We start from the raw sequence: 14,514 nt of genomic DNA on the forward strand, positions 1-14,514 counted from the left end.
CAGCTAGGAACATGAAATTTTGCAGTACTTGCACCTATTATCAACAGTATACTTACAGTGAAAATTACAAAGATCGGTTCACTATAACCTATAGCTCCCATACAACTGATTGTTCAGATATAAAATTTTTCGTTATAACTCCTCCATTTATATAGCTGGGAACAGGAAATTCCGCACTGTTTTCAATAATTATCAACAGAAAACTTACAGTGAAAATTAAAAAGATCGGATAACTATAACCTATAGCTCCCATACAACTGATTGTTCAGATATGAGATTTTTCGTTATAATTCATGCATTTATGCAGCTAGGAACATGAAATTTCGCACCATTTTCACTCATTATTAACAGAATACTTACAGTGAAAATAACAAGGATCGGGTGACTACAACATATATCTTCCATACATCTGATTGTTCAGATATGGGATTTCCTTTATTTGAACAGCTAAAACCGATAAATTTCGTAAGATATTTTATAAATAATAATACAAAGTCTACTGAGAAAATCGTCAAAATCTATGCTGTATAAGCTTTATCTCCTATAGCACTGATTGTTCAGATACCAGTTTTTGCGATATATCTCCTTTATGTAGGAAACTAAACCCAATAAATTGTGTCGGTTTACATACCGATCACATAGCAGTGAAAATCACTTAGATTGGTGCTAATATAAGGTATATCTTCCATACCTCTGTTTGTTCAGATGCGATTTTTTATATAGGTATGTAACTCCTCTATCGATGTATGCAGATGTACTCAAAAGCAGTAATCTGTCAAAGTAAAATTTGCAGATGTTCATGAAAGGTATGAAGCCTTCGGCATAGCCGAAGACAGCGCTGCTCTTACTTGTTTTTATTCTTAAAGGGTGTTAAGTAGCTGGCCTTGATCCCAAGCGACAAGCTGCACTGGAAAACCAACATACAGCAAAGGGTTAAAAATTCGTTGTCAGCCTTCTATTTTGGAGGTAGGAAGGCCAATGGGGCAAGCGGTGGATCCTATTTGATAAGTCCCGGATGGCAGCTTGGCGTTTTCAAGGCGCAGTGTAAGATCTCCAATACTTCACAGCCGGATACATTGTGGGCCATTTGCCCATGAGCATTCTACGTTTGGTACCAGGTCCATAAATACCTGCATCTATTTTGTACTTCGTCCTTTAGCAGTTTGTTTACCGATGTTTGTTCGTGTCTGGGATGAAGGGCAGGGTGCCCGTTTGCGAAATTTCGCGATCTTAGATTTTCACTTGGAACCTTCTGCCTCCTTCTCTTTAGTTATATAATAATAAATCTTCCATAGTTTCAACACTGTTATCTTCACAATAGTACCTGTATGAAGCTGCTTTGTACAAGAGTAGTCGCCAGATCGACGAAGCTGCAGCTCTCTCGTGGCTGGTTTTATTTCTTTTCTTTATATGCACAAAGGAATCAGACTTTCAAGTACAACTTCTATTCCTTCGAAGTGCGGAAGTTTTTAAATAAATACATCGATTTTATCATTAAAAATATTAATACATACTTTTGTAAAATACTGTCACTTCTTAATAGCATTTGACATTTATCTATTCCCATGCGGACCATATAATTTGTAGTGCACAAAATTGTGTGTATTTTTTTCGAGTCCTACAGCAATCGCTACTTTTCAAATCAAATTTGTTTCACATGCAATTTTTATGTGATTGTCACCAACATTGGCAACACAATTATTTCAACAAATTGCTACCCTTTGTTACGTAGTTAGTAAGTGCCCGTACTATGTATTGTTTTGTTAATTTGAAAAGCCTGCAACACATTAAGCAAATTGCTCATCCGAATACGAGGCTGCACATATAAGTGGTTGGAAATTAGGAAATGATGCGAAATTTAATGTATCCTACCGTGAATTTAATCGAGGAGACTGAAGGAAAGCTGTACAATTTTAAACAAAAACTTGTGTATCAATTGTATCATCACATAATTCAGCAATTCTAAAAGGAAGGATCCATAATCAGTGTTGCAGTTGAGAATTTTCAGAAAGTCGCAAATAAGAGGTATTTCCATTTCCTTTACTAGTAAAAGAATAAATCTGTCGAATTTAAAAAGAAAAAAAGCTTTACATATAAATCGAGTTGCTGCAAGGAGTAGAGTTTCATTTCCTTTAAAAGTTTTAAGTGATGCATTTTTTTTTCATATTTACAGGAGGAAATAATTTGTATGATTCTGTTAACATATCCTAAAAAAAACATCTCTGAAAAGCGGCAAGAGTTGCACATAATTTTGGAAAAGGCTCAAAAAATCAAAATTTTCAAAAAGTCGGCTCAAAGGGTATTGGCGCTTAAAAGAGTAAAATTGCGCCTTTAGTCGCACAATGGCAACACTACACAATTAGTGTAGTGAAGTATCAAAGGTTACTACATATTATGATATATATTTTCTACTTACTTTGTAATGTACATTCATACCGCCAGTGATGGGAAAAATTGTACATAGCAAATTCTAAGTACAAAAGCATTGAGGTATTTACCTAAGATAGTAAGATAGTGTTTACACAGTTCAAAATAATAAACATAAATTATTTACTTACTTTCACCAAAAGAAACACGGCGTAACAAAGTACATTGAGAATTTGGCTTCACTAAATAATAATAATTGATACAAAATTACTTTATTACTAGTGGCTTGATCCAAGCTAAATACTAGCTATTTACTCGGTGCAAAAAATAAAGAGCTTCAGGAATTGCTGGCCTGTGGGACTTCTGCTGGATTTTAGGGATTTTTTCAGTATTTTCGGTACTACTTCTGGATTCTCGCAATTATTTTGGGATTCTCGGCATTTTTTTTTTTTTTAATTTTTGGTATTTTCGGGACTGTTGCAAAATTTTCTTCGTCTTGATCGAGAGTTTCAAATCTAGTTTGAGATTTTCGGGATTTTCGAAACTACTTCACGATTTTCGGGGCTACTTAGGAATTTTCGGAACTATTTTAGGATTCTCAGGACCATATGTGGATTTTGGGACTACTTCGGGATTCTAGGCACTATTTTGGGATATTCGGGATCACCTCAAGATTTTTAAGATTTTCGGGGTTCTTAGATTTTTAAAAATTACTCCGGGAGTGGAGTGCGGGCGATGCTTAAAGCAGCATGCTAGGTTAGTGTTGAACATGGCTGGAAATGCGAGCGGCTTATTACTTGACTATGTTCAGCGAGGAGAGATTTGAGAATTGCATAAAAAATGCATATACACTTAAAAACTAGCGAATCGCTTTTAAACAGAGACTTAACTATTATAAGAGAAAAGAATAAAAGTCAATCAATAATTATTGTATTAAAATAAAAATTTTTCGAGTTATCTATAAATATTATTCAAGGACTTATATTATGGAAATCCTTTCATAATAATTATCAGAGAGATAAATATTTTAAAGTCTTCAAAGACTCTTTATTTGAGACTTATATTATAAAAGTCGTTTCATAATAATTATGAGTGTGAAAAAATGGTTTTAGGTTTAGAAGTCGGGGTTTGTTCAATACCATTTCAGGATTAGTTGGAGACCAGCTCGGGGCTAGTGAAGGCCCAGTTTGGGACTATTTGGGGAGTACTTTTGGCCCAGTTGAGGTTAAGTAAATCCTATATACCTTAGATTTTTTTTTTAAGTATTTAGACATCTCTAAGTACTAAGTTTTCTGATTTTTGGTACCCAACCTGGTACTTTAAATACAAAAGTACCTTACTTGGTATGCCCATCACTGCATACAATATAAATTTAAAAATTTATACATACTTAGATTACAATTTTCTTGACCGGATGCTTGAAAACTTTTAGTTTGAAACACATTACCACAATTTTAACAACGACGAAAAATATGTCCAACGAAACGTTGCGAAGGATTACTTCGAGACTGCTACCGATAAAATAGTATGTCAGTGTCTCATTTGTTGAATATCAAGCTACAAAAAAGTAAAAGTTAAAAGATCAAGCAATTTTTCGCAAAACATGGAACTCATTCCCTATTTCCACATTAAGGGAACTATTGACCCTCCCTCGTTTGTATGTACATATGTGTATATCTAAATATTTTGCAATTCGTTTGCCACATTATTACACAAAGCTATACATAAATGTACTCGTATACTATTTAACACATTTTACATGTTCAACATGTTGCGGAATACAAATTTTGCTGGCACGTTTTTGTAACGTTGACTAGAATTTGGAAGCAGTTAGTGCTGACACCTGCAAAAATAACAACAATAACGCCGTTGGCATTAACATAAACTGCCGCTAATGACATACACGTTGTCACTTGTGGCCATAGCCACCGACGAAATGTTGCAAGTACGAATATTGTTGACTAAATGGCTCAAAATGGAGATAGACGTGCAAATGTATCTACATACATACAGTTGTATGTAGGTTTATAAATATACTTTGTGCATAAGTATAATTGTATGCAACAGGAAACAGTGTTAAATTGGCAATAACACCAACAAACGCGATATCACACTGGGTGCACTGCATATATCTACATATAAACTGTTAGCAAGCAAAGCCCGAAAATAGCGCCAAAAATAAACTTTAACAAATCTAACAACAAAAATATCATTTAAAATATAAATGTTGACAAGAAATGAGTGCGCTTTCAAAGTGGCTACCACAAAAAGTGGTTGCAACGAAGATGTCACAACAGCTGCCCCGACAAATGCAAAATCAACAAAAACTGTTGTTGCGCTGTTGAGATGTGCTTGCATTAGGGTGAACAAGGCATTTTTTTACTTGCCGGGCTTATAACAATTTTATATACAAATACACACAGACTACACATACGCATGTATATATATGTACGTACTTCTAACTTGAAGTTATAACACTAGAAACTTATGTCGAACGAAATTATATCCAGAGCATTTATGTTGAGAACCTTATGATGGACATAAAGATAGAAGCTTGGGCTTCAATAACTATCCGCACACAAAAATATTAAACGCTATCTCGGAGATACAACATCACAGAGTATAGTATTTAAAAAGAGATTCAATGTAGAATTGTGTAGCAAGGAAGCCTGGAAGTTATTTATTTTAGAAAGGCGTATCCAGAATGGGACCCAGCACTGGACCAATAACTAGAGAAAGCATAGAAACATTGGAGCCAGCTTGGCCGAGATAATTTTAAGGAAAAGCTTAAGCCACCAGCCTGTGTTCGAAGATAAACCTAAGAAGAAACCATCGCAGTGAGTAAATTGTCAGACTTATCGATAACCGGGCTTGTTCATCTTTCAAAGTACCATCACCAATAGTCCTTTAGTGCATACAGAAACTATACTCCTACTCTAATTGCGATAACATACAACAATTACGGATATCATGTACACACATATGTACATCTGCTTTTGCTGAAGGTTATATTTTGTATCATTTTCCTATCTAAATCCCTACCTCTACCGTGTTCGATCTAATTACATTTATCTTATTGTTCTCCTTTATCTTTATTTTTATCTTTATCCTCTATCGATAACAAAATCGATAGTAACATCCATCAAAATATCGATAACAAAACCGATAAAAATATCGATAACAAAATCGATAAAGATATCGATAACAAAATCAATAAAAAATACCGATGACCAAATTGATAATAAATATCGATGACAATATCGACAATAAAATCGATAACAAATTCGACAGAAATATTGATAGCAAAATCGATAAAAAATCGAAAATAGTATCAATAAAAAATGTCGATACCAAAATCGATAATAAAATCGATAACAAAATCTATAAAATATATCGGTAACAAAAGCGATGAAAGTTTCGATAACAAAATCGATAAAATATCGATAACAAACACAATAAAAATATCGATTGTTATGTCGATAAGATCCAAAAATATCGATATAAAAAGCAACATAAATATCTATAACAAATCGGATTAAAATACCGATAACAAAACCGATTAAAATATCGGTACCAAAACCATAAAAAATATCGATTATTATATCGATAAGTTCCGAGAATCCCGAAAATCTCTGAAATTCCGAAATAGTTCCCAGATTGAGTCTGTGTCTCCATCTATATCCCGTTCACTATCTACCTTTATTTTAATCTTTCTTCTTCTATCTACATCTTTACTTCTATCGGTATTCTCATTCTCACCTTTTTCTTTATATTCATTTTGTTTTCACTTTTATTTTTACTTTAATTTTATCATTTTATGTAAGTAAGTTTACCTTGATCTTCATTTTTGGCTTTATGTGAAAATCAGAGGGTATAAAAGATCCCTAGATCGCAGCGATACGCTCAGGCTAGAAGATAAGCTGATTACAACTGAAGAAGGTATGCTGCCTAAATCATATATCCATTCAATTTAAGGCCTATATGATTGCTCGACTCCACCGGTGAAATATTGGAGACCATAATCTATAACCTGTTTAATATGGGAGTCCAAGAGAAAGGTAGCCTTTCATCACGAAGTAATAGTAACGCTTGGTAATAGTAATATATTTCACTGCGTAAACCAGACAAAGTAGGTATTTCCTAGTACCTTCATAGATTAGTATTTATTATTACTAGTGTTCGCCCAGCGGTTGAAATTCAACCTTTTAAATTAAAGGGAGTTGAGGTGGGCTGAGCTGAGCCGAGTTGAGTTAAATGAAGTGAATTGAGGTGAGATGCGTTTAACAACGCAACAGAATATAAGATAATATGAAATAACATAACATAACATGACATAACATAAGAAAACATAAGATAGCAGAACATGACATAATATAAGTAAGATAACATAACATGACATAACATAGTATAACAACACAGCATGACACAATTTGACACAACATAACATAACATGGAATAATATAACATAATATGACATAACATAACATAACATGACATAACATAACATAACATGACATAACAAAACAAAACATAACATGACATAGCATAGCATAACATGACATAACAAAACAAAACATAACCTAAGATAACATGTCCTTCTCCAATTTTATCTCATTCTTTTTCTCTCTCTTTTTCCCCATCTTTGTCTCTACCTTTATCTGTACCTTTAGCTGATTTTAGGAGGAGAGCCTCTATTTTGAAAATTTAAGGAGATGTAGGTAAACATTTTTTTTTCGTGCAGGAAATTGCACATTAAGTGACATTAAAAAATATTAAATTGCCCACTGACTTAGAGGCGATTTTTATCACTTTGTAAAACATTCCATATGCGGAAGTTTAGCGCCTTTAAGGTACTATCTATCATACGATTTAGAAATTTTTCGCAGCGCATTTTTTTATGACCAAAGGAACATACCTTGCTTTGTAGGACAAAGGTGCAAAATACGGCGCAACCTAATGTTATTGTTTAAATGTAGGTACTTATGTATCTTTATGCCTACATATAAATAATTACATATGTGTGTATGTATGTAGTTAAATTTTTGTGCATCGTCTTTTGACTAATGTGAAACCATTAAATCTGTGCTGTCTATTTTCGGTTATTTATTGCCACCTTAAGGCGAGCGGCCTTCTTCGCTTCGGGGGCATTTTAGTATTGGTGGCGATGTATGTAGGCACCTCAGCATCGACACATCGCCCAATCATTTGTTGTACCAGATATTGCTAACGAGATGACTAAGTGATTTGTTTTGCTGCACGTCTGGTGGTTTTTACGCGAAAGTTGCTCGTTGCCACCAATGGGGAGACTTATTGATGTTGCATTGACGAAATTCGCAATGATTTATTTTCAGTTGTTTGTTACTATTCCTTTTTACTGAAATATTTAACGGGTGTGCACTTGTTGTTTTTTTTTTCTTTTTGTTTTCGCTTAATGTTGTCATCGTCATGTTACTTGCTACTTGCATCTTTGGTTTTTTTAGCGTCTTTATCTACTGAATTTTGTTGAAGATGCAAATTATTTTGTTTCGGATGTGTTGAAAAATTTATTTGATCGTTTAGATTATTATTTTTTTCCTTTTTGTGATGCGATTTGCATATTTGAATATGTGCAAAGATATATTCTGCATGCACTGCTGACTTTACCAGCAGCATACAAATTATTTGACGGTGCACGCATACACGTACATATCAAGGTTTTTTAAGACATTTGTGCTGCAACAGAAAATTTTTGAAATAAAATTTATATACAAATATAGAGCCTTTTTTCTTCAATAAGACTTATTTGTAGGCTATTTTAATGCATCAAACTTTCTTGTACAAATAAAAGTCTTCAATAACTGTTATCTAAAACATATAATATAAAAATCAAAAGTAACTGTTATTTCTAGATTATTTAAATAAAAATCAAAAATAATTGTTTTTCTTCGGATTTATAAAATAAAAATCAAAAATAATTGTTATTTTTTTAAATTTTGCATAAAAATTTAAAATAAAATTTTATTTTCGAATTTGATGCTGGGCGAAAAAAGAAATCGATTGGTATGTATAACTTAGTTGTAGAACATTTCCTTCATAGTGAATTTTTCAATGACAGTTTTCATCAATAACTGTTATGTTCGGTCCCTGATGTACAAGGACCGACATAATTAAACAGTGTCTGGCAGAAGTTAGATGATTGATAAATGTTTTGATTACAGACACGTAAACTCCTAACCTCTTCAACTATTTTCTATTACACGGCTTGGTACACAGATACAGAAGGAAGTTAAAAGTGTACCCGTAACCTTACCTTCGATATAGACTCCGCACCCTAACACTTTGTCAATCTTGATGCCACCAGTAAGGTATCTACAATGTGTAAGCCCACACTCAAAAAAGTAAAAAGTTAAAAAATAAAATAAAATTAGTTTATTATCACATTTATTTAACGAACTTTTCTTCTGAGCATATGTATGTATGCATGTGTGCAAATTTATGTGGTGGACATTCAAATATATGTATCGGTGCAATATCTTGCGCATGAAACAGTTAAATAATCTGTACGTTTTAGTTAGCCAATGTCACCAAAAACTTTTCTCTTTGAATTTCACTACATCTTTCATTTAGTTATTCCCTGCTACCATTAAGCACTTTTTGAATTTTCGACCAAATTATTTCCAAAACAAAACAAGAAATGCCCAAAATCATCAACACACCCATCAGCAGGAATACTGGCTGTAAGTCAGCTAATCTCAATGGTTGGAAAGAATGTTTCTTATTCCGATCAGCTAACTTAAACATTTTCATCTCTGTTAGCTCGATAAAGCTGTGATGTAGCCAATAGCTCATTAGCCCAGATTGTTGTAGGTATAATATTAAACTATTCAAACTCTTACGATATATTGAATTTCGCGGCAAAGGTAATACAAATGGAATCTCCTTGCCAAAGCAAATGTCTGAGAGTCGAAAAAGAGGTTTTGAGAAATACTTCTGTTGCATATCGTACATAATCCACATATCACCGACAAAATATGCATAACGCGTATCCAGCTCATTCCGCAGCAAACGTAATTCAGTTATGTTATTAAAAATTGTAAAATTCTGAATGTATTTGGGAAAATTTGTATAATACTTAATAATGTCGACGTCAATCGGATCAACTGCCACCTTGATACCATAGCTAAGCAATTCATCGATATTTCTTATATAATGATCCGTGGGTGCATAAACATTAAAACTTTGCAAGTAAGTGCTATAAGCGGTACCAAGAATAATATCTGCAAACGAAATGGTGATGGTGAGAAATTTCTGAATGCCCGATTGGCTGCGATTCGTCCAAAATGGCATGCCCAATAAACCTTGAAACACCGACACGTTTAGAAAGTGTTGAACAATGGATAGCTGCCGCCTACTCTTACAGCGCAATGTGATAGCCCAAACTGTGGATATTGATACGAGGCTGATGAGAAACAAACTAGCAACGCTACTCGAAATAATAACCCAATAGAAATCATATGGCGGCAATGGAGTTTCCACTGGCACCATCAGACACCAGTTTTTAATGTGCATGACAAATGTGGGAAACGATATCGTGTTCTCCACATATAATGGCCAAAGTATGCCAATATCTATGATATTCTCCTCAACAGCTTTGCGATTTTCTATACGAAAAAGTGATTCATTCTTCAAGGTGGTTGGGTATTGAATTGTTGCATTGTTGTTGGGCAAATGTCACCAGGGCTCTGCCGATGAAACCACTCAACTTCGAAGACTTCTCTTCACGTGTATAATTATAAAAATCAATATAACGATCAACTGCCATCAAACGCAATGGATGGCCGTACATATTTTCCAAATGTTCGGGGAAGATATTACGATACGATAGTGGAAATTTTCGCTTAATAGTCGCCTGCATAGGAAATAATTTCAAAGTCCAGTAGCTGCGTTCTCTCACCGCCATTTGTGGCTGCAATGCAATAACGTTTACGGCGTCATGTTCTGCACAGAATTTGAGAAGCCCAAATACATATTCGTCGCTAACTTGATCGTCAAAGAGCAGTACGAGGCCAGCGTGAATGTTGTGGTGTAATTGTCGCCATAGCGCCTTTAAATGTCGCTCGTCGCTCGCAGAGTTTTGACAACTAAATAAGTTGCACAATGCTAAGCAAATTATGATTAAAGTGTTGGTTGTTACGCTTAGCCGAGGTGATAACTTCGATGTTGAGTACAGCAATTGGATTTTTTGGGCTAAGCGTATGTAAGATTGCCGGCACATTTGGGCGAGCGTAGTTCACGTTGTCGCAACTTCCGTCATTGCTGCTTGTATAAACGAAAGTCCGTATATCCTGCTCTGTGGCTACAGTTTGGCAAATATCCTTGAAAATTTGAACAAACTCTATGTCAATAGCTGATAGACCGATCAGACCAGATCATTTCGAAAGAACTGCATGCTTAGAGATTTCTGCTGATACTGAATAGGATTAAAAATTACCCGTACGTGTACGTACGACCTTCTTCCAAAGGTTCAAACTTCAAACTATTACTTAGTCTTCCATTGCATTAGCGGAGAAAAAGGGCACGCAATATTTCTGATGTAAATGTTTACTTAATCGCTGTTTATTCGCTTAGTTTAATTATGCAATAAAAATTTTACTGCACTTTAGCTGCCTTTTGATGTAATTAAAAAACTAAAGTTTTATCCCGGTCCCGGTTGTGGGAGGTGCGTAATACTGCATGATGTCACATCGCCCAACTTCCAAATGTTAAAACGTAATTTTTCTAATTGCAATAATCTTTGGCGTGAGAAGTCATCTCCTTAAGAACTGGTAGTCGCAAACAAAATTTATTTGTCTATCCTTGAAAGTTCGTCAGGGTTTGTTTAGATAATAACCACGCCCCTACAAAGGTATTTTTGAAAAATCTTAAAACAAACATTTTTCCAAAACTACTAAAGTAAGTAAATTTTCTAAATACTAACATTTACAGTGGACTTTTTTGGTACATCTAAGAAGGCGCACTTTGGCTGGACATATCAGTAATTCAATGAATTTCAAAAACACTAAAACTCGATAGCTCAAAAAATTCGGTAACTCGAATATTTTCGATAACTGTACACAAAATACTAACTTCGGACACAAAAATGTATATATAATTGTTATAAATCGAATTTCTATAACTCGGTTAATTTTGATAGCCCCTTATTTTTCAAATGCACGTTACACTTTGGTAATTTGTTCAAATTCGGTAAGCAGTGATAAATCGATATACGTATCTATATAACCTTGAAATGTCGATAATATATCGTATTTTGAAAAATCCAAAAACTTAGTTTCGATGAATCGTCAAATTTTGGTAAATCAATAAATATCGGTAACTCTATAAGTTGCAAGAACTCGATGCATTACAATAACTCGATAAATTTTCTTAACTCCATAAATAATTACAATTCAACAAATTGAGAAATTTTGATAATTTTTTATATATATATCCGTATATCCGTAAATTTCGACAACTAATTTTCTTTGTTTATAAATGTCGACGACAACACAATAAATACTGATCAATTTGAATAATTCGATGCGGTGCGCTAGCTCAATAAATTTCGATAAGTATTAGCATCGATGATTCGATAAATTGTGGCAACTTGATAACTTTCGATAACGAAATTTTTTATGACTGAATTTATTTCGATTCTTATCGTAAAATTTAACAAAACTCTATTGAAAAATTATTTTTCAGTGGTGTTCTTGGTTTTGAAATCGGTTCGGTAGAATCGCCATTTGCATACATTTATATCGATAAAAGTTTCGATTATTGTATTGACGATTATTATATCGATAACACTATCGATTATTAGATAGACAAAAAATATCGATTTTTATATCGACAAAAATATCGATTTTTATATCGACAAAAATATCGATTTTTATATCGATAACAATGTTGACTAAAGTATCGATAACAACAACGTTTATTATATCTATAACAATATCCAATATAATATCGATAACAAGAGACATCGATAAAAATATCGATGAACCTTAATTCTTAAGTATTTCATATTGTTTTCACTTTCTTCTTTAAATTCAATTTTCTTCACTTTTTTGTCTTCATCGTTATCATTTGTTTCTTCATCTTCATATTTATCTTTATTTCAAAGATAAATTTCAAATACGAAGTAAAACAAAACGCGAACGCAGCTCAAAGTGAACAGGTTGCAACAACAACCATAAACAAATACGGAAATTTTTAAACGACGATTTTGGCCATTATTTTCAACCAATTTTTAAACCATTACAACTCTTCTTATCTGCGGAAAATAACCTTTCCACTGGTGAACGGAGACAACCGGTTGGCCACTAAATTTTCAGGCTCAGAATAGGTATTAACGCTACATCCTAGGTCCACCCTTGTGCACCAAGAAAGGAGACGACATCCCGCCGACCCACAGCGTAGGTCAAGTTAGATTAGGTTAAGTTGAAGTGGCTGCCTTCATCCAACGTCAGACAAAGACACACTTAGATCCGGTGGGTCCGTTGTGATACCAATTGAGAGCTCGGAACCCTTTGGTTCACTTAGAAGTAGAACCAGTTGGTTAGGTTCATAAAGCGCAATAATTCGTGTATGGCTGCTGAGGGCACACTCTTAATTTCGTCAACGTCGCGTCAACTGCGGCAGAAGGCATTGGCCGGAAAACCCATTCTGCTAGCATGCCTTCCGATGCCGGTCGGCAGCCTTAGTAGAGGGCGCTCTATCCAAATGAGTGCATCGGATCTGGGGACCTAAACGTGTCCGGGTAGTTGGTTAGAACGTTAGCGTGACCGAATCTGGTATCTTGCCATTTTGATAATGCATTTATTCTTATTGTATTGCAGCTCGCCTATAGCTTCCCAAAAAGGTCTACGGGAGAACATTTTTGGAGTGTTTCCTTGGTTTTTATGGGCGCGGATGGCAGCGCACCTGTGACTAGCGTGCCCTTTGAACCTTGGTAAGCTTAGGATTTGTGAGCGATTTATCCACTGATGTCCACCAGACTGTGACGCCGTAGAATAATATAAGACATACCACTTCTGTGTAAATCCACGAAACTATGTGAGGTTTCAGACCACATATTTTGCCTATAGAAATAAGAAAGATTGATTGGTCGAAAATGAATAGGCTTAACATGAGAGGCTATGCCTACCCTCGGTACGAAGACGACCTTCGCCAATGTCCATGCTTTTGGTGGCCCAAAGTGTAACGGTTTTCCTTCCAAGGCCTGCGTATAAACGTAGGCATAGATGAAGAGTCGTTTAGCAACATCAAGCAGAACGGCTTTAGGCTCAACTACAGCTTTTGTAGCGTGACAATGAAACCGTGCAAGAAAACAGTCGACAGCGCGGCTGCATCGAATAAGATGCAAGTAGAAGCAGAGGGCGCCTCACAGCATGACAGAGCAAAATCACTTATAAGGTGGAAAATATACGGCCTGGGTTCGTCCCTACAGAAGTTCTATCAACGCAGGGGTTTGACCTACGCAACCTAGAGTTAGACGGTATACTCAGGGTCTTCCCTGCCGGATAACAGAAATTTTTACTTAACGGAAAATTTAACTAAAATTTTAAAAATGAAATTTTTTAAAACAACAAAACCTTAAAATTAAAATTAAATTAAACTAAAAATTTTAAGGACAATAAAAAAATTAATAAAGATAATTAAAAGATTTTTCTCTTTCTTCATGGCTGTCTGCAGTTCTTAAGAAAAAAGAATATTTTTCCTTATTTATATGGCTTTATTTTTTCTTGAGCCCTTTAAAAAATAAAATAAAAAATTCAAACAAAATTAAGTAAAGAAAAGTTTATTAAATAAGAAAAAATAAATACACTAAATGAAAAAATATTTGGAATTTCAAAACAAAAAATAAATAAAAGAATGTTAAATTGAAAAAAAGAAAGACGTATTACGAAGAAATAAACTAATACAATTTAAAGAAATACATTTTTCTTTTTCAACAACAAAATCGAAAATTTAACAGAACTTAATTGTAGAAAAATATTAAGAAGGAGAAAAAAAGAACTAAAAATAAGTTTCTAAGATCTGAATTGAATGTAATATATAAATATATGCATATTTTATTTTTGAAACCATAAAATCTAAAACTGATAGAAAATTAAATTAAAAAAATAAGAA

General features: G+C 34.1%; 1 protein-coding gene across 1 annotated transcript in view; it reads right to left on the reverse strand.

Moving 5' to 3' along the window:
- LOC118744233 overlaps positions 1-14,514 on the reverse strand; it is a 62,160-nt gene that overhangs the window by 45,942 nt on the left and 1,704 nt on the right. Inside the window, exons 2-3 of the mRNA XM_036477153.1 lie at positions 10,082-10,487; positions 9,140-10,029 (exon numbers count right to left, since the gene is read on the reverse strand). Of these exons, the coding sequence (XP_036333046.1) occupies positions 9,140-10,029; positions 10,082-10,487 (1,296 nt within the window). The remainder of the gene's footprint in view (positions 1-9,139; positions 10,030-10,081; positions 10,488-14,514) is intronic.

The sequence above is a fragment of the Rhagoletis pomonella genome, unplaced genomic scaffold (assembly GCF_013731165.1).
Source record: "Rhagoletis pomonella isolate Grant_MI unplaced genomic scaffold, Rhpom_1.0 Rhpom_scaffold_00001, whole genome shotgun sequence".
Taxonomy (NCBI): Eukaryota; Metazoa; Arthropoda; class Insecta; order Diptera; family Tephritidae; genus Rhagoletis; species Rhagoletis pomonella.